At 38.9% G+C, this 23,639-nt stretch overlaps 1 protein-coding gene and 1 long non-coding RNA gene across 2 annotated transcripts in view; one reads left to right on the forward strand and one right to left on the reverse strand.

The window, feature by feature from the left end:
- Positions 1-18,087, forward strand: part of GBP7 (guanylate binding protein 7) — a 44,200-nt gene extending 26,113 nt beyond the window's left edge. The window contains exons 7-11 of the mRNA XM_008960477.6: positions 272-552; positions 2,063-2,275; positions 8,198-8,300; positions 16,378-16,571; positions 17,426-18,087. Coding sequence (XP_008958725.4) covers positions 272-552; positions 2,063-2,275; positions 8,198-8,300; positions 16,378-16,571; positions 17,426-17,614 — 980 coding nt within the window. The 3' untranslated portion in view covers positions 17,615-18,087. The remainder of the gene's footprint in view (positions 1-271; positions 553-2,062; positions 2,276-8,197; positions 8,301-16,377; positions 16,572-17,425) is intronic.
- LOC117974626 (uncharacterized) overlaps positions 386-23,639 on the reverse strand; it is a 32,367-nt gene continuing 9,113 nt past the window's right edge. Inside the window, exons 4-5 of the long non-coding RNA XR_008626372.2 lie at positions 1,162-1,255; positions 386-512 (exon numbers count right to left, since the gene is read on the reverse strand). This is a non-coding gene — a long non-coding RNA (uncharacterized LOC117974626). The remainder of the gene's footprint in view (positions 513-1,161; positions 1,256-23,639) is intronic.

A 23,639-nucleotide genomic window follows, 5' to 3' on the forward strand; every position in this document is an offset into this window, starting at 1 on the left:
CTACATATTGTTTGTGATTAGTAATTAACTTTGTAATGTGATGAGCTGGAGAACAAAATAGAAAGAATAAATAGGAACAACAGTCATGTTATCGTAGGAAACTGACTCCATAAAAAGTAGTAGTAGTAATAGTAGAATTGAAAGAAGGAGAAGGAGGGAAAATTCATGTTAAATGGAATTTTTTCTGATTTTTAGAATGCTGATACATACCACTCGTAAAACAATGAGTGAAAACTTTCTATCTATTCCCTAAATTTCCTAAATCATTCAGGGCTGGGGATGCTGGTGGAGACCTACCTGGATGCCATCAACAGTGGAGCGACTCCTTGTCTGGAGAATGCAATGGCAGTTCTGGCCCAGTGTGAGAACTCAGCTGCCGTGCAGAGGGCAGCCAACCACTACAGCCAGCAGATGGCCCAGCAAGTGAGATTCCCCACAGACACACTCCAGGAGCTGCTGGACGTGCATGCAGTTTGTGAGAGGGAAGCCATTGCAGTCTTCATGGAGTACTCCTTCAAAGATAAAAGCCAGGAATTTCAGAAGAAGCTTGTGGTAATCTTTGTATTTTTTTTTTCTTGATTCCTGCCTTTCTGGAATGATACTTATAGTCCACCTTTTTAATGCCATGGTTCATCTCCTTCTTGTGGTAAAGGGAGCTTGGATTATTTTATGTGACTGAATTTAATGGGCTACAGTTTTTTATTTTTCTAAAATATGGGAAATTTATTAATTTTCTATCATGCATAAGAAATTATGATTGTAGCACATTTAACAACACATTTATACAACATACTAACTACATTTAATAACAATGTATTGCATTCTTGAAAATTACTAAGAGAATAGTATTTAGAATGACAAATATTTGAGTTAATATATATGTTAATTAGCTTGATGTAGTAATTTCATAATCTATACAAGCTAAACAGAATTCTTGTACAGATTATGTTACATTTCAAAATAACCTGATGTAAGCATTATACATATAGAATTTTTTTTTATTTTAAAAAGGTAAAATAAAGAAGCACTTGCCTGACTGAGTGTGGAAAAAATGCCTAAGCTCACAGCTCCGTAAGTCAGAAGTTCTTTTTAGGGCATCTGTGTGCTCCACTCAGTGTATCACAAGCTGAAAACAAGGTGTTGATTGAGCTTACTTCTTACCTGTATGCTCAGGGGAACCTCTCTCCATCTTCAAGTCAGCAATAATGCATCAAATGTTTCTGTTGTTTCTAATTTCTCTGGCTTCCTCTTCTGCCTCAAGGTAAACAAAAAAGCTCTGCTTTCAAAGAGCTCATGTAATTTGGTAATTCTTAAATACTTTCTTGAGTGTACTCAGTACTACTTGAATACTCTCCATTTCTAAAGTCAACAGATATCATATAATGTTACCTAAACACTGGAGTACACTCCATCATATTAATAAGCGCAGGGACTATGGATAGTGTGGAAACCTCGGAGGGGAAATCCTGGGGGATATCTTAAATCTGCCATTGGCACTGTTATTGAATAGCCTTCTTTCAGTCTGTCTATTACCAGTCCACAAGTGACAGAAATCCCTTAGTACATATTGAGAAAACCCAGATGCAATCATAGCTTAGAAGTGTAAGCAAAAGATAATAATGTTCCCATATCTTCACATTTTAAGATCCTTTTTGGAAGAATTTCAAAAGAGTTCCAAGCTCTGTTCAGGGTACAATCAAGTCATTACTGGGATGTGATTATCCAGAAGGGTTGATTTTCTGTGTGCACATTTTATCCATAGCAATCCGTGTTCTCTAAGGACACTACTACTGCCACAACTGAATTGTCCCTTGCTTGTCGTTTATAGTTAGATCACTGTTAATCATACTTTTGCTGAAGGAAAGATAGAGTTCATGAACTTTCTACAGGTCATGCAGAGAATTGACCAGAACTGGAACTAAAACAAGTCTTCTGACTCTTAGTCTACACCATAACTCAGCCTGCTCTGAGGCCATGAGACTACTTCTTCCAAGAGGATCACAGTTGGACCTTTCCTTCTAACAGCTTCTTTCTACTGTTTTTCCCTACACTTTTCTGGCAGGACACCATGGAGAAAAAGAAGGAAGACTTTGTGCTGCAGAATGAAGAGGCATCTGCCAAATATTGTCAGGCTGAGCTTAAGCGGCTTTCAGAGCTCTTGACGGAAAGTATTTCAAGAGGAACTTTCTTTGTTCCGGGGGGGCACAATATCTACTTAGAAGCAAAAAAGAAGATTGAACAGGACTATACACTAGTGCCCAGAAAAGGAGTTAAGGTGAGGAATAAGGGGAGAAGGGGATGGATGACAGAGGATAGTCAGAGGGTCTTTGTTGCCTCTTCTGAAAATCTAAGAACACAGCACCATTTATCGACAAAAATTGAAGCATGGCAATACCTTGATATTTTAAATCTTAAAATCCACAATTATTTAGCTACTCTTACTAAAACAGAACTATTTTTTTTCCCAAAGAGGATTTAGAATCAGAAGTCAGGATGAAACAAACCATTTCTTTTATTTATCAAATAATGTGATAGTTTTTGTGCTAAGTACAGAAATACACTATGAAAGGAAAAACTTTGTTTTCAGAATCTTATGATTTTACACAAGATGGACAAATTAATACTCATTGGATATGGTGTGATTGTGGTTATCATATTGGTATACATTGATGGGGTGATGATGATGGTGATGATGAAATGAATGGTTCATAGACATTGAGCATTCATTTTGTGTATCAGATATTATTTTAGGTGATTTTGTTGGATTATCAATTTCATTCTCAGAATAATGTAAATTAGTTACTACTATCTTCCACATAGGCAATTGAGAAATGTTAATGCATGGAGAGGCTAATAAATTTCCTAAGATGACACAATCACCAAGTGGTGGAGCTGATGGGCTGATCTATGTACTTGAACGCCACTGGAAACTCAGGATTTTCCTTTTTGAAGAAACTGTCCTGTGTTCTATGATGACTATACTAATTTACTTTCCTCCCAACGGTGTCTAAGGGTTCCCTTTTCTCCACATCCTTGCCAACGCTTTTTATCCTTTGACTTTTTGATAATCATCATTCTGTGTGAGGTGATATCTCATTATGGTTTTTCATTTGCATTTCTCTGAAGATTAGTGATGCAGAACATGCTTTCACATACTTGATGGCCATTTAAATGTCTTCTTTTGAGGGATGTCTGTTCAGGTCTTTTGCTCATTTTTTTAAAAATCAGTTTTGTTGTATTTTGTTTTGTTGTATTGCTATTGAGTTATATGAGCTCATTACATATTTTGGATATTAAGCACTTATTAGATATATGGTTTGCAAATATGTTCTATTCTGTATGTTGCCTTTTCTTTTTTCCTTTCTTTGTTTTTTCATTGAGTGGTAACTTAGTTTGATGTAGTCCCACTAGTTTCTTTTAGCACTTGTTTCCTGTGCTCTTGGTGTGAAATTCAAAAATATCATTGCCAAGACCAGTGTCAAGGAGTATTTCCTGGGTTTTCTCTTAGGAGTTTTACAGTCTCTGGTCTTATGTTCAAATCTTTAACCAATTTTTAGTTGACATTTGTGTGTAGTACAAGGGTCCAGTTTTCCCACCACCATTCCACCATTTATTAAAGATGCTATCTTTTTCTCATGGTGTACTCTTGACACATTTTTTTGAAAAGTCTTTGACTGTAAATGTGTGGGTTTGTTTCCTGGCTCTCTATTCTGTTCCACGGAGTTAGATGTCTCTTTTTATGCCAGCATTACACTACTTGATACCTTTGTAGTAGATTTTGAAGTCAGATAGTATGATGCCTTTGGCTCTGTTTTTCTTGTTTTGGCTATTTGGGGTCTTTTATGGTTCCATATGAATTTTATAATTGGTTTTCTTACTGCTGTGAAAAAACACCATTGGAATTTTGATAGAAATTGTGTAAACCTGTAGATTTTTTTTAGATAGTATGAACATTTTAACAATATTAATTTTTCCAGTCAATGTACATGGAATATCTCTCCATTTATTTTATGTCTTCTTCAGTTAATTTCATCAGCATTTTATGATTGAGAGTGTACAAATCTTTTACCTCTTTGGTTACATTTATTTCTAAGCATTTTATAATTTTGATGCTATTATAAATGTGATTTTCTTATTGTTTCATATAGTTTGTTCTTAGTGCATAGAAATGTAGCTGAATTTGTATGCTAATTTTGTATCCTCCAACTTTACTGAATTTATTAGTTTAACAGCTATTGGTGGACTTCTGGTTGTATTTCCAAAGGAACTAAAGTCACTATCTCAAAGAGATATTTTCACTCCCATGTTCATTGCAGCATAATTTGCAATAGCCAAGACATGAAAACAACCTGTGTCCATCCACAAATGAGCAAGTGAAGAAAATGTGATATATATGCATATCTATATGTAAATATAGATATATAAAATAAAGTATTATTGAATCCTAAAAAGAAAGAAATCCTACCACTGGCGACAACATGAATGAACCTGGAGGACATTATGCTTAGTGAAATCAGCCATTCTTAGAAAGACAAATACTGCATGACGCACCTTTACGTGAAATTATTTAAAAAGAGCGAAAGTCAGCTAGGCACAGTGGCTCACACCTCTAATCCCAGCACTTTGGGAGGCTGAGGCAGGTGGATCACAAGGTCAGGAGATCAAGTCCATCCTGGCCAACATGGTGAAACCCTGTCTCTACTAAAAATACAAAAATTAGCCTGGCATGGTGGTGCATGCCTGTAGTCCCAGCTACTCTGGAGGCTGAGGCAGGAGAATTACTTGAACCTGGGAGGCAGAGGTTGCAGTGAACCGAGATCACACCACTGCACTCCAGCTTGGTGACAGAGCGAGACTCCGTCTCAAAAAAAAAAAAAAAAAAAAAAGAGTGAAAGTCACATTAACAGAGAGTAGAATGGGTGGTTACCAGACAGAGAGGGGTGCGAGGAAAGGGGAAATAGTGGTCAGTAGGTACAAACATTCAGTTATAAGATGAGTAAGTTCTGGATGCCTAGTGTATAGCATGGTGACTATAGTTAAAACAATGTACTGTATACTAGAAATTTGCTAAGAGAGTAGGTCCCTTGTGTTCCCACCACACACACACACAAAAAAGATAACTGCATGAGGTGCAGATATATTAGCTTGATTATAATAATCATTTCACAATGTATACCTATATCAAAATATCATGCTGTTCCTCTTAAACATAATTTTTACTTATCAATCAACTTCAAAAAACTTGTAAAACAAAATTAGAAATTAGCCTATATTATTAAAAAGGGAAAACTAGCACATACTGGTTAGGTTGTAGAGAAAAGGGAACGCTTATACACTGCTAGTGGGATTGCAAATTGTAAATTCCTCTGTGGGAAGCAGTTTGGAGATTTCTTAAAGAACTAAAAATAGAATTATTATTATTATTCAACCCAGCAATCCCATTACTAGGTATACACCCAAAGGAAAATAAAACATTCTACCAAAAAGACACCCACACTCATATGTTTATCACAGCACTATTCACAATAGCAAAGACACAGAATCAACCTATGCGCCCATCAATAGTAGACTGGATTTTTACCATGTGGTGCATATACACCTTGAGACACTATGCAGCCATAAAAAGAATGAAATCATGTCGTTTGCAGAAAAATGGATGCATCTGGAGGCCATTATCCTAAGTGAATTAATGCAGAAACAGAAAACCAAATACTCCATGTTCTCACTTGTAAGTGGGAGCTAAACAATGAATACACATGTACATAAAGACGGGAACAATATACACTGGGGAATACAAGAGGGAGGAGGCAGGGAGGGAAGTAGGGTTGAAAAACGACCTTTGGGGTTCTACATTCACTATCTGGGTGACTGTTTTGACTGAAGCCCAAACCTCAGTATCACGCAATATAGTCATGTAACAAACCTGCATGCGAACCCCATTGATCAAGTTGGGCTATTTGTCTCCACTCAAACCTCATATTGAATTGTAATCCCCAGTGCTGGAGGTGGGGCCTCGTGGGAGGTGTTTGGATCATGGGGGAAGATCCTTTATGGCTTGCTGCTGTCTGTGTGATAGTGAGTTCTCTGGAGGTCTGGTCATTTAAAAGTATGTGGCACCTCCACTCTCTCTCACTCTCTCTTGCTCCTGCTTTTGTCATGTGACATGCAAGCTCCTGCTTCACATTCCACCAGGAGTAAAAGCTTCCTGAAGCCTTACCAGAAGCCATGTTTCCTGTAAAGCCTGCAGAACTATGAGCCCATTAAACCTCTTTGCTTTATAAATTACCCCGAACTTAAAATAAAAGTTAAATAAAAAAAATTAAATGTAGATCCTAACTCTATACCTAAATCATTATTGCTCACTCACCCTAAAACAGTAGTGTCCAAAAAACTATTTTAAATTCAGATCAGATAAAAATAAATAGCTACTTGTAATCCTCCTTGGAAAGATACATATATCAAATCTGAGTATGATTTTTTACTTCGTAAGTCACTACCAGTTAAACAGAAAAAAGTGCTTAATTCTGAACTGAAAGGTCCTTTGCATTCTCAGAACAAAGCCTAGTACAGGTCAGGTAATTTCACTTATCTGAGTTTCAATTTCCTCACAAAATGAAAAGAAGGTGACTGTTTAAGAAATCAAAATTCCAAGTGTTGACAAGAATATGAAGCAACTGGAATTCTCACATATTGCTAATGAGGTATAAATCAGAACATCAATTTGGAAAACTGTTTGGTTTTAATTGCTAAAATTGAAAAACAAATACCAAATGACCCAGCAAATCCATTCCTAGATATATACATTCACTTAAAAGACTGGGACAGAAATGGTCACAACAGTATCATTCACAATAGCACCAAACTGAAATTTTACCCTAATGTCCATCAACAATAGAACAAGTAAACTAGTGTATTCACATAATGGCGTACTATATCACAATGAAAATGAATAAGCTACAATCACACAATAAGAAAAAAAATTACCCAGTCTCAGGTATTTGTAGCAATGCAAGAATGTCCTAATACACCCATGAATCTAAATTTTTTTTTGAAAGAAGGGAACAAGGAAAATAACCGTCAAAAAATGCCTAGGTCCTTCCTTCTGTGATGTGCCCCACACACCCAAATTTCAGTCACTAATCACTTATTGGCTGAGGTATTTATGCCTCTTTTTCCTTCCCATGTGTGACTGTTAAGTCTATGCAGTGTTGTATTTTCCTTGATTGGTAATTTCCCATTTTGGACAGCCATGTTACTCCCTTAAAGTTTCAAATTCTTAAAGTTTCTCAGGCCAGGTACAGTGGCTCACACCTATAATCCCAACGCTTTGGAAGGCCAAGGTAGGAGGATTGCTTAAGACCAGGAGATTGAAACCATCCTGAGCAACATGACAGGACTTCCATCTCTACAAAAATAAAAAATAAAATTAGCCAGCCGCGGTGGCACACATCTGTAGTCCCGGCTATGCAGGAGGCTGAGGCAGCAGCATTCAGCCCGGGAGTTCAAGGTTGAAGTGATAATACCATTGAACTTGTGCTTGGGTGACAGAGTGAGACTGTCTCAAAAGAGAAAAAAAAGTTTCTCAACTGTTTAATTTTCCATTATATTCACCACTACTCCTGTAAATAGACTAAACAGTTACCTGTTCGGTCTTTTTAAGGTTTTAACTTTTTAAATTAAATTTGAATACATTGTTTACTTTTAATGAACTATTATCAACATTCTTAACAGTGATCAAAAGTAAGTAAATAAATAAATAAATAATTAGCCTACAAAAGCTTCCAGTGAGGTAAGAGCTATTAGGTAAAGTATCAATAGGTGTTATCCTAATTTGAAAAGGGTAGACAGGCTTTCAGGCAAAAGAAAAAAGAAAGCAAATAATGCAAACTATGGAGGATGTGTGTTTGTAGAACTGCATAGAAATCTGGTTGTCTGCACCGGGGGTGGGTGATGAGCAGCATCCCTGGGAGAAGAGGCTGGACAGGCAGGAGGGAGGCTGCTACACAGGGTTTTCATGTCTCAACAAAGAGCTTGGACTTTTTGTTGTGGCTGTGGAAGGAAAGAAACCACTGTGGAATCTTAAGAATAATGCGAAGTTTACAAGGTTAGATTTGTGGCTTTGTTGAACAATAATTTCCTCATCACAAGACAAGATTTCTGCTGCCTGACAGGTCTTTGCTCCTTCTTGGTTCTTCAGGCAGACGAGGTCCTCCAGAGCTTCCTGCAGTCACAGGTGGTTATAGAGGAATCCATCCTGCAGTCAGACAAAGCCCTCACTGCTGGAGAGAAGGCCATAGCAGGTACAGGGGCAGGGTTCAGCTCTCAGGCAAATGGGTAGGTTCTTGCAACACTCTCTTGATGTTCAGAAAAAAGGATTTTCCTTATACCAGGAGCTTTCTTCTCATAGGGAACACATGCTCTGCTAAAACTGAAAATAACAAGGGGAGTTGGGATTGAACATCCAGCCACTTAGTTTCTTCCCACAACATTCTTAAACATGCTCTTGCTGACATGGCTAGTGACAGAATTCAGAGATTCTCAATTCCCCACCTTGGTGCTTTTTTCAAAGTCATTTTGGCCTCTGAACTCAGGAGAGTAGAACTCAGACAAGACTGTTACTTTCTTTTTTTTTTTTCTTTCCAACTTTTATTTTAGGTCCAGAGGGTACACAAATAGGTTTGTTACATGGGTAAATTGTGTCATGGGAATTTGTTGTACAGATTATTTCATCACCCAGGTAATGAGCATAGTACCCAATAGGTAGTTTTTCAATCTTTACCCTCTTCCCATTCTCCACCCTCAAGTAGGTCCTGGTGTCTATTGGTCCCTTTGTGTCCATGTGTACTCAATATTTAGTTCCCACTCATAAGTAAGAACATGTGATATTTGGTTTTCTAGTCCTGCATTAATTCCCTGAGAATATTGACCTCCAGCTGCATCCACAGTGCTGCAAAGAACATTATTTCATTCATTTTATGGCCGTGTAGTATTCTAAGGCATATATGTACAACATTTTCATTATCCAGTCCACCACTGATGAACATTTAGGTTGATTCCATGTCTTTGGTATTGCAAAGAGTGCACCGATGAACATGCACATGCATGTGTCTTTATGGTAGAATGATTTATTTTCCTTTGGGTATATAAGCAGTAATGGGATTGGTGGGTCAAATCATAGTTCTGTTTTAAGTTCTTTGAGAACTCTCCAAACTGCTTTCCACAGTGGCTGAACTAATTTACAACCCCACCAGCAGTGTTTAAGAATTCCCTTTTCTTGGCAACCTTGCCAGCATCTGTTATTTTTTGACTTTTTAGTAACAGCCATTCTGACTGGTATGAGATGATATCTCATGTGCTTTCTACTTGCATTTTTCTTTTTTTTTTCAGTTATTATTATTATTATTATACTTTAAGTTTTAGGGTGCATGTGCACAATGTGCAGGTTTGTTACATATGTATACATGTGCCATGTTGGTGTTCTGCACCCATTAACTCATCATTTAGCATTAGGTATATCTCCTAATGCTATCCCTCCCCCCTCCCCCCACCCCACAACAGTCCCCGGAGTGTGATGTTCCCGTTCCTGTGTCCATGTGTTCTTACTGTTCAATTCCCACCTATGAGTGAGAACATGTGGTGTTTGGTTTTTGTCCTTGTGATAGTTTGCTGAGAATGATGGTTTCCAGTTTCATCCATGTCCCTATAAAGGACATGAACTCTTCATTTTTTATGGCTGCATAGTATTCCATGGTGTATATGTGCCACATTTTCTTAATCCAGTCTATCGTTGCTGGACATTTGGGTTGGTTCCAAGTCTTTGCTATTGTGAATAGTGCCACAATAAACATATGTGTCCATGTGTCTTTATAGCAGCATGATTTATAATCCTTTGGGTATATACCCAGTAATGGGATGGCTGGGTCAAATGGTATTTCTAGTTCTAGATCCCTGAGGAATCGCCACACTGACTTCCACAATGGTTGAACTAGTTTACAGTCCCACCAACAGGGTAAAAGTGTTCCTATTTCTCCACATCCTCTCCAGCATCTGTTGTTTCCTGACTTTTTAATGATTGCCATTCTAACTGGTGTGAGATGGTATCTCATTGTGGTTTTGATTTGCATTTCTCTGATGGCCAGTGATGATGAGCATTTTTTCACGTGTTGTTTGGCTGCATAGATGTCTTCTTTTGAGAAGTGTCTGTTCATATCCTTCGCCCACTTTTTGATGGGGTTGTTTTTTTCTTGTAAATTTGTTTGAGTTCATTGTAGATTCTGGATATTAGCCCTTTGTCAGATGAGTAGGTTGCAAAAATTGTCTCCCATTTTGTAGGTTGCCTGTTCACTCTGATGGTAGTTTCTTTTGCTGTGCAGAAGCTCTTTAGTTTAATTAAATCCCTTTTGGCTTTTGTTGCCATTGCTTTTGGTGTTTTAGACATGAAGTCCTTGCCCATGCCTATGTCCTGAATGATATTGCCTAGGTTTTCTTCTAGGGTTTTTATGGTTTTAGGTCTAACATCTAAGTCTTTAATCCATCTTGAATTCATTTTTGTATAAGGTGTAAGGAAGGGATCCAGTTTCAGCTTTCTACATATGGCTAGCCAGTTTTCCCAGCACCATTTATGAAATAGGGAATCCTTTCCCCATTGCTTGTTTTTGTCAGGTTTGTCAAAGATCAGATGGTTGTAGATATGTGGCATTATTTCTGAGGGCTCTGTTCTGTTCCATTGATCTATATCTCTGTTTTGGTGTTGAGCATTTTTTCATATGCTTGCTGGCCATGTGTATGTCTTCTTGGATAAATGTCTGTTAATGTCCGTTGCCCATTTTTTAATGGGATTGTTTGCTTTGTTCTTAATTTCTTTAACTTCCTTATAGATTCTGGATATTAGACTTTTGTCAGATGCATAGTTTGCAGATATTTTCTCCCATTCTGTAGGTTGTCTGTTTACTCTGTTTATAGTTTCCTTTGTTGTGCATGAACTCTTTAGTTGAATTAGGTCCCTCTTGTTAACTTTTTGTTCGGTTGCAGTGGCTTTTGAAGTTTTCATCAGGAAATCTTTGCCAGTGCCTATGTCCAGAATGGTATTTCCTAGGTTTTCTTTTGGTGGTTTTATAGTTTTAAATTTTACGTTTACATCTTTAACTCATCTTGAGTTGATTTTTGTATATAGTGAGAAGAAGGGGTCCAGTTTCAATCTTCTGCATATAGCTAGCCAGTTAACCCAGCACCATTTATTGAATAATGCATTCTTTCTCCATTGCTTTTTTTGTTAGCTTTACCAAAGATCAGATAGTTGTAGGTGTGTGGTATTATTTCTGCTTTCTTTAAACTTTTCCATTTGTTTATGTGTCTGTTTTGTTTTGTTTTGTTTTTTGACCAGCACCATGCTATTTTGGTTATTGTAGTCTTGTAATATAGTTTAAACTCAAGTCATGTGATGTCTCTGGCTTTGTTCTTTTTGCTTAGGAGTGCCTTGGCTACTCGGGGTTTTTTTGTTGTTGTTGTTCCATGTGGATGTTAGAATAGTTTTTACTAATTCTATTTTTAAAAAGTCATCGATAATTTGATAGGAATAACATTGAATATGTAAATCAATTTGGGCAGTATGGCTATTTTAACAACATTGATTCTTCCTATCCATATGCATGAAATAATTTTCCATTTGTTTGTGCAGTCTCAGATTTCTTTCAGCAGTGTTTTATAATTCTCATTGTAGAGATGTTTCACCTCCCTGATTGGCTGTAAACCTAGGTATTTTATTCTTGGTTATTCACAACAGCTATTGTGAATAGGATTGTGTTCTTGGTTTGACTTTCAGCTTGGACATTATTGGTGTGTAGAAATGCTACTTATTTTTGTACATTTACTTTTTTATCCTGAAACTTTGCTGATGTTTATCAGATGGATGAGACTTTGGGCAGAAATTACGGAGTTTTCTAACTACAGAATTCTATTGTCTATGAAGAGAGAGAGTTTGACTTCCTCTCTTCCTATTGGATAACTTTTTTTTCCCCTTTGCCTGATTTCTCTGGCTAGGACTTCCAGTACTATGTTGAATAAGAGTTGTTGAGAGTGGGCATCCTTGTCTGTTTTTGGTTCTCAAGTGAAATGTTTCCAACTTTTTCACATTCAGTATGATGTTGGCTGTGGGTTTTTCATAGATGGCTCTTATTATTTTGAGGTATGTTCCTTTGAGGCCCAGTTTGTTGAGATATTTTAACATGAAATATTGAATTTTATCAAAAGCCTTTTCTGTGCCCATTGAGAAGATCATCTGGTTTTTGTTCTGAGTCCCGTTTGTGTGAGGAATCAATTTATTATTAGCATATGCTGAATCAACCTTGCATTCCAGGAATAAAGCCTAATTGACAGTGGTGGGTTCGCTTTTTAATGTGCTGCTAGATTTGGTTTGCTAGTATTTTGTTGAAGATTTTTTCATCCATGTTCATCAGGAATATTGTCCTGCATTTTTCTTTTTTTGTTGTGTCTCTGCCAGGTTTTTAAAATCAGAATGATGCTGGCCTCATAGAATGTATTAGGAAAGATTCCCTCCTCCCCATTTTTTTTGGAATAGTTTAGTAGAATTGGTACCAGCTCTTCTTTCTATGTATGGTGGAACTGCCTATGAATCTGTCTGGTCTAGGGCTTTTTCTGCTTGGTAGGCTTTTTAATGCTGACTCAATTTTGGAACTTGTTATTAGTCTGTTCCAGGTTTCAATTTCTTCCTGGTTCACTTTTGGTAGGTTGTATGTTTCCAGGAATTTATCCATTTCTTCTAGGTTTCTTAGTTAGTGTGCATAGTGGTGTTCATAATAGTCTCTGAGGATTTTTTGTATTTCTGTGGAGTTGATAGCAATGTCCCTTTTGCCATTTTTTTATTGTGTTTATTTGGATCTTCTCTTTTTTTGTTCTTTTTTAGTCTAACTAGAAGTATATCCATCTTATTTATTCTTCCAGAGAACCATTGGTTTCACTGATCTTTTGTATGGTTTTTCTTGTCTCCACTTTATTCACTTCAAGTCTGATTTTGGTTATTTCTTGTCTCAGCTAGCTTTGTGCTTGGTTCACTTTTGTTTTTCTAGTTCCTCAAAGTGTAATGTTAGATTGTTAATTTGAGATATTTCTAACTTTCTACTGTAGTCGTTTAGTGCTATTAACATTCCTCTTAACACTGCTCTAGTTGTGTCTCAAAGATTCTGGTAGGTTGTATCTTTGTTTTCATTAATTTCAAATAATTTATTTCTGCCTTAAATTCACTGTTTACCCCAAAATCATTCAGAAGCAGATTAATTAATTTTCATGTAATTGTATAGCTTTGAGAGATATTCTTTGTATTGATTTCTATTTTTACAGCATTGTGGTCTGACAGCATTGGTATGATTTGGGTTTTTTTTTTTTATTTGTTGAGAATTGCTTTATGGCAGAGCAAGGAGTCAATTTTAGAGTATGTGCCATGTGCAGATGAGATGAATGTATATTCTGTTATTGTTGGGTGGAGTGTTCTGTAGATGTCTGTTAGGTCCATTTGGTCAAGTGTCAAGTTAGGTCCTGAATATCTTTGTTAGTTTTTTGCCTCAATGATCTGTCTAATATTGTCAGTGGAGTGTTGAAGACTCCAACTATTATTGTGTGGTTATCTAAGTCTCTTCATAGGTCTCTATGAACTTGTTTTATGAATCTAGGGTTCTCTAGTATTGGGTGCATACATATTTAGTATAATTAAGTCTTCTCGTTGAATTGAAACTTTTATCATTATGTAATGCCCATCTTTATCCTTTTTGATCATTATTGGTTTGGAGTCTGTTTTGTCTGAAATAAGAATAGCAACCCCTGCTCTTTTTGTTTTCCATTTGCTTGACAGATTTTTCTTCATCTCTTTACTTTGAGCCTATTGGTGTAATTGCATATGAGATTGGTCTCTTGAACATAGAAGACAGTTGGGTCTTATTTCTTTATGCAACTTGCCACTCTGTGCCTTTTAATTGGGGTAGTTAGCCCTTGTACAGTCAAAGTTAATATTGATATGTGTGGATTTGATCCACACTTGATTGTGTTTTTGCTCTGTAGTGTCAATGATCCATGTACTGAAGTGTGCTTTTGTAGTGGCTGATAATGGTCTTTCATTTTCATGTTTAATGCTCTTTTCAGCAGCTTGAGTAAGGCAGGTCTGGTGGTAACAAATTCCCTTAGCATTTGCTTGTCTAAAAAGGATTTTTTTTTTCTTATGAACCTTAGTTTGGCTGGATATGAAATTCTTCCTTGGAATTTCTTTTCTTTACAAATGCTGAATATAGGTCCCCAGTCTCTTCTGGCTTGTAGGGTTTCTTCTGAAAGTTCCACTGTTAGCTTGATGGGATTCCCTTTGTAGAAGACCTGCCCCTTTTCTCAAGCTGCCTTTAATATTTTTTCTTTTGCACTGACCTTGGAAAATCTGATGACCATTTCATGTGTTGGGGATGGTCATCTTGTATAGGATCTCACAGGGCTTCTCTGATTTCCCGAATTTGAATGTCAACCTCTCTAGTGAGGTTGGGGAAATTTTCATGGGCATTATCCTCAAATATGTTTTCCAAATTGCTTGCTATCTCTCCCTCTCTTTCACGGGTGCCAATGAGTCATAGGTTTGGTCTCTTTATGTAATCTCATATTTCTCTGAGATTTTGTTCATTCTTTTTTATTCTTTTTTCTTTATTTTTGACTAAGTTGATTTGAAAAATGGGTTTTTGAGCTCTGAGATTATTTCCTCATCTTGGTCTATTCTACATTTAATACTCTGATTGTATTATGAAATTCTTGTAGCATGTTTTTCAGCTCTATCAAATCAGTTTGGCTCTTTTTTAAAATGGCTATTTCATCTTTTAGTTCTTGAGTCATTTTACTGAATTCCTTCAGTTCCTTGGACTGTATCTCAACTGTCTCCTAAATATCGATAATCTTCATTGCCATCCAGATTCCGAATTCCATATCTACTATTTCAGCCATTTCAGTTTGATTAAGAACTATTGCTGAGGAGCTAGTGGACTCATTTGGAGGTAAGAGACACTCTGGTTTTTTGAGTTGCCAGAGTTCTGTCCCTGTTTCTTTCTCATCTGTGTGGGCTGATATTCCTTTAGTCTTTGAAGTGTCTGTTTCTTTCATGGGGTTTTTTGGCTTTTATTTTGTTTTATTCTCTTGAAGATTCAACTGGTATAAGTTGGGTTCATTTGACCCAGTTTTTTTTTTTTCTGGATGATTTCAAGGGGCCAAGGCTCAGATCAGCACTCCTGAGCTGGGGGCTTGAACCTTAGTAGGCTGGGACCAGGCCCATGGCTTTGTTCTCTGGCCCCTCTAGGTTAAGCACCTGCTGTGCTGCAGGGGCCAACTTGCTACTGGTTAACTGGCAACAACACACCGATGAGGAGTGCTGGCAAAAGTACTTTCTCAGAGCAGTGGCAGTGGGGTCCAAGGTCATTGGTGAGCAGCAGCAGGGCAGTAGTGCTGCAGGTTCTGTGCATGTGCATTGGTGGTGGCAGGTTGACAGGGTCTCCACAGGTATGTGTACCAGCAAAGCGGTGGTGAGAGGCTGCAAGCGAGTGTGTGCCAGCAAAACAGTGGGGAGAGGGTGCATTGAGTGCACACTGGTGTGAGCCCATCTGCTGAAGCTCTATGATGGTTAGGTAGGGTATGTCAGCAAAGAAGATATGGTGATGGCTGCTGGGAAGTGCTTCAGTTAGGCATCTGACATTGCACTTTAAGTGGATGCAGCCAGGCAGGGACCATGAGAGAGGCTAGCAGACTGGGAGGTGCTCAGACCATACTGGATCCGTCCCACAGGCAAGATAGCCCAGTTCTATCCAGGACCAATAGTCGACAAAAGCCAAGGCCATGTATTTGGGCATGGCAAGCCTTGGGGGATGGGAGTTCCTGGTTGTGCTCCACTGCAGCCATTCCTGTGCCAAATATCTAGGCTCCACACTGGCCAGAGTCCTGTCCCTACCAAGTCTCCAAGCAGCTCTCTTTGCCAGCTCAAACATCTATGGGAGTTGTGGGGTCTCCTAAAGCTAGGATTTCAGAGGTCCACGGCGAGAGTGGGCCACTTCGCACCAATTTACCTCACCCCTTCCCCAGGAGCTGCTCAGGATTAGGAATGAGTCTTGGTGCTTGGCAACCTGTGCAAGGTTCCCAGCTTCCTCTCCCTTCAGCCTTGGGTCTGCATCCTTCCTTCATCAACTCTCAATGCCTTCCTTCTGAAGTCCTGCTTGGAGTTTATCAGTCTTCTTTACGGTCTGGTCTCTCAGTGGGAGAAGCTCTTCCTGACTCCATCTACTTAGCCATGATGGTTCTTCTCCCACCTGACTGTTATTTTCTTCCCTCTGTAAAACCTCGGTGGAACAGCTAAGCAGGCTAAGAAGGAGGCAGCTGAAAAGGAACAGGAGCTGCTAAGACAAAAACAGAAGGAACAGCAGCAAATGATGGAGGCTCAAGAGAGAAGCTTCCAGGAAAACATAGCTCAACTCAGGAAGAAGATGGAGAGGGAAAGGGAAAACTATATGAGAGAACTGAGAAAGATGTTGAGTCACAAGATGAAGGTGAGTCTGGATGAAGCTTGGCAGTGCTTGAGGCACAATGCCAGTTCCTCATTTAGGGAAGAGCCAAAATTTTAAGCTCAGTCAAGATTCCAGAAGGAAACACAAAAGATATATTTCACTTAAATTTGAAATACATATGAATTCTACTGAAGCCTGTAAGTTTACAAGACTTCAGCACTTTCTGTCATGTTAGACTTTGGAGAGTACACATGACATCCCCCAGGGTGCTGGGCTGCTGTTTGTGGTGATTATAGGATGGTCTCACTGTGCCCCAATTAATTAGGACCTTAGTCCACCAGCCCTTAGGATTCTTGGCACAACCATCAAAAGGACCCAAAATACATCCATCTGGATGAAAGTATCAGATTTGGCTTGATATGAAATGATACTGAATGATCTCAGATTGCTCCATTTGTTTCTGTATCTGCCTGACTCATCCTATACAACTAGAGTAAAACATATTCCTTGTCCCAAACTGGAGCTTGACAACCAGTGTTTTATACAGGGTCAGCAGTCCCCATTATTTGCTAGATGAGCATGGCCTTGCTATATCGGTGGAAAGGGGAATCAATTAGAATTAAATCTGCACTCCCTCTCAAAGGGCATTCATTGTGCTGGAACAAAATTCTTCCCCACCTCCAGTGAGATGGTGCTGAGGAAATGTCACAAAGGTGTATATCATGGATACTCCCCTTATTTAGGTCCAGTCATCTGGAAATGTCAGACAAACTCATCAAAGATTTTCTAAGATGTTAGAGAAATGGACACATGTTTAACTAATGAAATTGTTAAATACAAACCTCGGTCTCTTAAAAATTGGGGATTTTCAAAAGTAGGCTCTTTTACTTTTATAGGTCCTAGAAGAACCGCTTACTGAAGGATTTAAAGAGATATTTGAGTCGTTAAATGAAGAGATTAATCGACTGAAAGAACAAATTGAAGCAGCTGAAAATGAAGAGCCCTCAGTGTTTTTACAGATTCTTGATGTGGCTGGCAGTATATTTATTGCAGCACTACCTGGGGCTGCTAAGCTATTGATTTAGGAATGAAAATTCTTAGCTCATTTATGTAATAGGCTGAGAAATCCTGGTAAGAAAATTATAAGCTGAGGTTTCTTTTGTTAAAATGGTATAACACTGTTGCTCATTTTAAAAGTATATGTGTTATTGCAGTTTCATTTAAGAAAAGTTTAAAATTAAAAAGCAAATTTCAAAGAATATTATGGCCTGAAGTTCATAAAAACAAACTTAATTTTGACTAAAGTAATAATTAATAGAAATGGGGAACAAGTTAGAAGATAAAATTATTCCTAGAAAAGATTTAAGTAAAGCAAAAGGACAAATGGTAATATAAAGAAATTATTTTCAATTAATGTTATAGTCACAGAGATAATTTAAGTTATAATTAGCTCTTGCAAATCAGTGAGAAGAGAGTAACGCCACATATTTTAAACAGGCAAAAATATGATAATAAAAATGTTTAATTTTACTGACAATAAAAGTTGTGCAAAGAAAAACTATGAGGTTCTTGCTTCAATTTATCATGGGCTTGAAAGAACAGTTTGACAGGGCACTGAGCTGGCAAGGGTTTGAGGATATTGTCAGTGTCTCATATTTGCTAGTGAGAGTGTGAACTGTTGGAATCATATATGAAATATTTAAGTGCACATACCTTTGATCTAGCATTTCCACATTTAGAAATCTATCATATAGATTGATTTACTCAAATTGAAAATGGTATATATAAAATAGTACTTATGTTGCAGCATTGTTGTAATGCCAAAAGACTGAAAAAAACATTAAAGCCCCTCTTTCAGGTACTGATAAGGGAAATCTTGGGAAACACTCGTAAAGGAATACTCTACAGCCACTAAAATGAAGGGAGAAGCTCTATTTGAACTAACAATGACAAGTCTCCAAGATGTATCATAAGTAAAAAAAAAAATGATGCACGAAGCATGTATAATTACTACCACTGAATTTAGAAAATAATAAATGTGTGCATATATTATTATCTCCTTCTGGAAAAATAGAAAATTATCTAGTATACATGGTCACAGCAGGAATGAACCTGAATAGTTGAGGTGAGAAATTAGAAAATAACTCATTTCACATCATATATTCTTCTGTGCCTTTTTTTTAATAAAAATTGATTGCATTAATGTTATATTTATTATCTTTGTTGAGTGCTTTAGGTTAACAAATACAGATTTCATTTAGTTCTTACTATAACCTTGAAAGGCAAATGTTATTATCTATGGATAATAAAAGGAAGATAGTGAGATTAATCTATTTGCCCAAGATCATCCGTTAGGTTGCCAAGTTATGACCTCAACTTGTATTTCATAACTCCAAATCCACTACATAGACTCTATTATCAAGGACTGGAATAATCAGTCTTAAAGTGGGTTGTCAGACATATCAAAAGCAAAACAAAGATAAGATTGTCAAGATGAACACAAATATAATATACTTAGTTGAAAAAAAGGATACATTAAAGGATTTTAAACTACTTATAAAGTCTTACTTTCTTGTATTCCATATAGGGAGCTCCATTTAGTTATAAAGAATTGCTGCCACAGCATGGATTTGATCTTTGATCTGATTTGTTCAAGATTTTGGGAGGCCAAGCAGTGATTGCAAATTCTTATGAAAATCTCTTGTTCTTTCCTCTTCCAAGGCATTATGAAGCCAGAAGGAAGCTCCTCTGATGTGTGCACTCCAGAAGTCTTTCACTCTTTTGTCAATATGGTTTTGTCCCACTCTCTTGAGTCTTTCTATGCATTTGTCCTCTTCACGCAGGCAGCATTAACCAGGGTGACCTCAGCACAATAGTAAATTACATTCTATTGTAGCACCTCTACCAGCACCGCAAGCACATAGCCTCCACCTCCATCCAGCCTCTCAGGGAGCCGAAAGCAGTTTCTATATACTAATCCACCAAAAAAAAAATCATACTTCGTGATCTTCTGTGTCTTTAATATTTTATACGAACTTATTATTGATATGTATTCAAACATGGACAAAAATTATTATTAAAATTAAAAAGGAAATAATAATGAATGGATGGGAGAGTTCCCATGATAGGAAGAAAGTGATTAACACCACTAGAAATAGCATAAGTCAGCTCAACAGGAAAAGCTCGCTCATCAGAACAAGGAACTAAAAAGGGCACAAGACATGCATCCTAATTTCGTTTTTATTGTGACCTTTCAATAAAGATTTCAAAGTTTATTCCAAAGTATACTTTCAGATACAAAGTCCCCTGGGATGTTGCTTGGAATGGTCTCTAAATGCTGTCCCATATTTATAAAGACGATGAAGTAGAAGGAAATTTTTTTTTCAACTCAACATTTTAGGAATTTGTTTTGGCTTTCTAGTTCTCAGTACTTGAATGAACTCGAATGAACTCCTTATAAGTCCATAAGCTGGGCATATTCTCTTGACTGAGGGCCTTTGCAAAAGGGGCAAAGATTTCTTAAAATCCTGCTTCCTCACACTATATCTGTTATTTCTCAGCCCCTGCTCATCCTTAAAGTGTCCTACTTCCTAAATTTCCAAGGCTGGATGAGATGCCCTTCCCAGTTTTGCCATGGCACCATCTTGTCACTCCTACCATTGAAGATGTTATATAATTGTAACATTGAAAATGCCTATTTACACCCGTCTACCACCTTTGATCTCAGGTGCTAGGTCTTCTTCATCAACTTAGGTTTAGTTCCAAGCACAAAACCCACCACATAAGCTCAGGTGTGAGCTAAGTACATAAGCTACCCTCCAATATGGCCCCAATTTACCATAACCTCACTGTATTCCCAATTTCTAGAGCTCTCAAAATAAAGGACACAAGTTTAGAAACTAGTGCAGAAGGGAGTCACTGAATTAGAAAGAACATGCACACTTGTCTGAATTTACCCTGTTCTCTCTGAGGGACTGGACACCACATGGCCCCTGTGTTCCTCAAGTTTCTCACCTATGATAATCACCCTGGAATGAAGTTACTGCCTTTGGCTCACAGGGCAATTACAATGTTTAGCATAGTGAAGGAAGGGCCAGAAACTTAGAAAAAAGGGCTCTTTTAGCTAATAAACAAGTATTCATCTTTACCCTTAAACTATACATAATTCACAAAGATTCAGTTGTCCCTGGAGCTATTTTATGGTTCCCCGATATAAACGATAGATTTTATTGTTGAGAAGAAAAAAAGCAGCTGATTTCCTAGAATTGCTTCTATTTTGAAATAACCCTGCTCTACTTTCACTTTCAATGTCACCAGTATTCACACACACACACACACACACACACACACGATCTTACTGTCTTCTCTCACTGTTTATTTTTTTCTCTTTTTTTAGAGACAGTGTGGAACACAGATATAACGTGATATTAATTAAATTGATTTTTCAAGTTAGAATCTCACATAATGACTTGCTAGTTTGAAGTTGCTCAATGGTTTTAGTTAAACATTACTTAATCTCTTTCTCTTTTTCCTCCTTGGACAAAGGGAATAACAAACACCCCATATTTTGAAGCAGTATTGTGTTGTTTAAATAATATATGTAAATAATCTGGCCTAGAAAGTAATTGATAAATAAGAAACGTTATTGTTGTTCACTCACCAAACACAGAGGTATTTTAGTCAAGTTGTTGATAATGACAGGTGACAACGTGCTGGCAGTCCTCAGAGCCCTCGCTTGCTCTTGGCACCTCCTCTGCCTGGGCTCCCACTTTGGCGGCATTTGAGGAGCCCTTCAGCCCACCACTGCACTGTGGGAGCCCCTTTCTAGGTTGGCCAAGGCCAGAGCCGACTCCCTCAGCTTGCAGGGAGGTGTGGAGGGAGAGGCGCCAGCGGGAACCGCGGCTGCGTGCGGCGCTTGCGGGCCCTCTGGAGTTCGGGGTGGGCGGGCCAGCTGGAGTTCCGGGTGGGCGGGCCAGCTGGAGTTCCGGGTAGGCGGGCGTGGGCTTGGCGGGCCCAGCACTCGGAGCCGCCGGCCAGCCCTGTTGGCCCCGGGCAATGAGGGACTTAGCACCCGGGCCAGTGGCTGCAGAGAGTGTACTGGGTCCCCCAGCAGTGCCAGCCCACCGGCGCTGCGCTCTATTTCTCACCGAGCCTTAGCTGCGTTCCCGCAGGGCAGGGCTCGGGACCTGCAGCCCGCCATGCCTGAGCCTCCCACCCACTCCATGGGCTCCTGTGTGGCCCCAGCCTCCCCGACAAGCACCACCCCCTGCTCCATGGCGCCCAGTCCCATGGACCACCCAAGGGCTGAGGAATGCGAACGTACAGCACGGGACTGGCAGGTAGCTCCACCTGCAGCCCCGGTGCGGGACCCACTAGGTGAAGCCAGTTGGGCTTCTGAGTCTAGTGGGGACGTGGAGAGTCTTTATGTCTAGCTCAGGGATTGTAAATACACCAATCAGCACCCTGTGTTTAGCTCAAGGTTTGTGAGTGCACCAATCGACACTGTGTATCTAGCAGCTCTGGGGGGGCCTTGGAGAACCTTTATGTCTAGCGCAGGGATTGTAAACACACCAATCAGCACCCTGTGTTTATTTAGCTCAAGGTTTGTGAGTGCACCAATCGACACTGTGTATCTAGCTGCTCTGGGGGGGCCTTGGAGAACCTTTATGTCTAGCTCAGGGATTGTAAACACACCAATCGGCACTCCGTATCTAGCTCAGGGATTGTAAATACACCAATCGGCACTCTGTATGTAGCTCAAGGTTTGTAAACACACCAATCAGCACCCTGTGTTTAGCTCAAGGTTTGTGAATGCACCAATAGACACTGTGTATCTAGCTGCTCTGGTGGGGCCTTGGAGAACCTGTGTGTCCAAACTCTGTATCTAACTAATCTGATGGGGAGGTGGAGAACCTTTGTATCTAGCTCAGGGATTGTAAACGCACCAATCAGTGCCCTGACAAAACAGGCCACTGGGCTCTACCAATCAGCAGGATGTGGGTGGAGCTAGATAAGAGAATAAAAGCAGGCTGCCGGAGCCAGCATTGGCAACCCGCTCGGGTCCCTTTCTGCAGTGTGGGTGCTTTGTTCTTTCGCTCTTTGCAATAAATCTTGCTACTGCTCACTCTGGGTCCACGCTGCTTTTATGAGCTGTAACACTCACCACGAAGATCTGCAGTTTCACTCCTGAGCCCAGCCAGACCACGAGCCCACTGGGAGGAACAAACAACTCCAGATGCGCGGCCTTAAGAGCTGTAACACTCACCGCGAAGGTCTGCAGCTTCACTCCTGAGCCAGCGAGACTACGAACCCACCAAAAGGAAGAAACACCAAACACATCCGAACATCAGAAGGGACAGAATCCAGACGCGCCACCTTAACAGCTGTAACACTCACCGCGAGGGTCCGCGGCTTCATTCTTGAAGTCAGTGAGACCGAGAACCCACCAATTCCGGACACAATAATATGGGTTTTAGAGGAAGACTTGGGTTCAAACCTTACTTGGTAGCTTTGTAATATTAACAAGTTGTTAAATGTCTTGGTAACATTGTGGTGAAATTACTGTAGAATGCAAGGGGGAAGGGTGCAGTGATTCAAACCTGTAATCCCAGCACTTTGGGAGGACAAGGCAGAACAATCACCTGAGACCAGGAGTTGGAGACCAGCCTCACAACATAGTAAGACTTCATATCTCACACACACACACACACACACACACGCTGGTATGATGCCTCATTTGTAGTCCCACCTATTCAGAAGGCTGAGGCAAAAGGATAACTTAAGCCCAGAAGTTTGAGGTTAGAGTGAACTATGATTGTCATTGCACTCCAGCTTGGACAACAGAGCAAGAACTTGTCTCTAAAAAATAAACAAATACAAAATAAGAATACAATGGTATGATTTATATAAAGAAGTTATCACTGTGTCTGTATCAAGTGTGCAATAAATGAGAGTTACCTTCATCATTATTATTTATTAAATGTTAAGTGTCAGGACCTGGGTTAGGTGCTGATAATTCAAAAGTATATAAGACATAGATATTCCCTCAGGGCGCTTAACAGTGCTCAAGCTAATATTCAAGGTAATTGGACCTAAGAAAATATTATATGA

The sequence above is a fragment of the Pan paniscus genome, chromosome 1, assembly GCF_029289425.2.
Source record: "Pan paniscus chromosome 1, NHGRI_mPanPan1-v2.0_pri, whole genome shotgun sequence".
NCBI classification, from domain to species: Eukaryota; Metazoa; Chordata; class Mammalia; order Primates; family Hominidae; genus Pan; species Pan paniscus.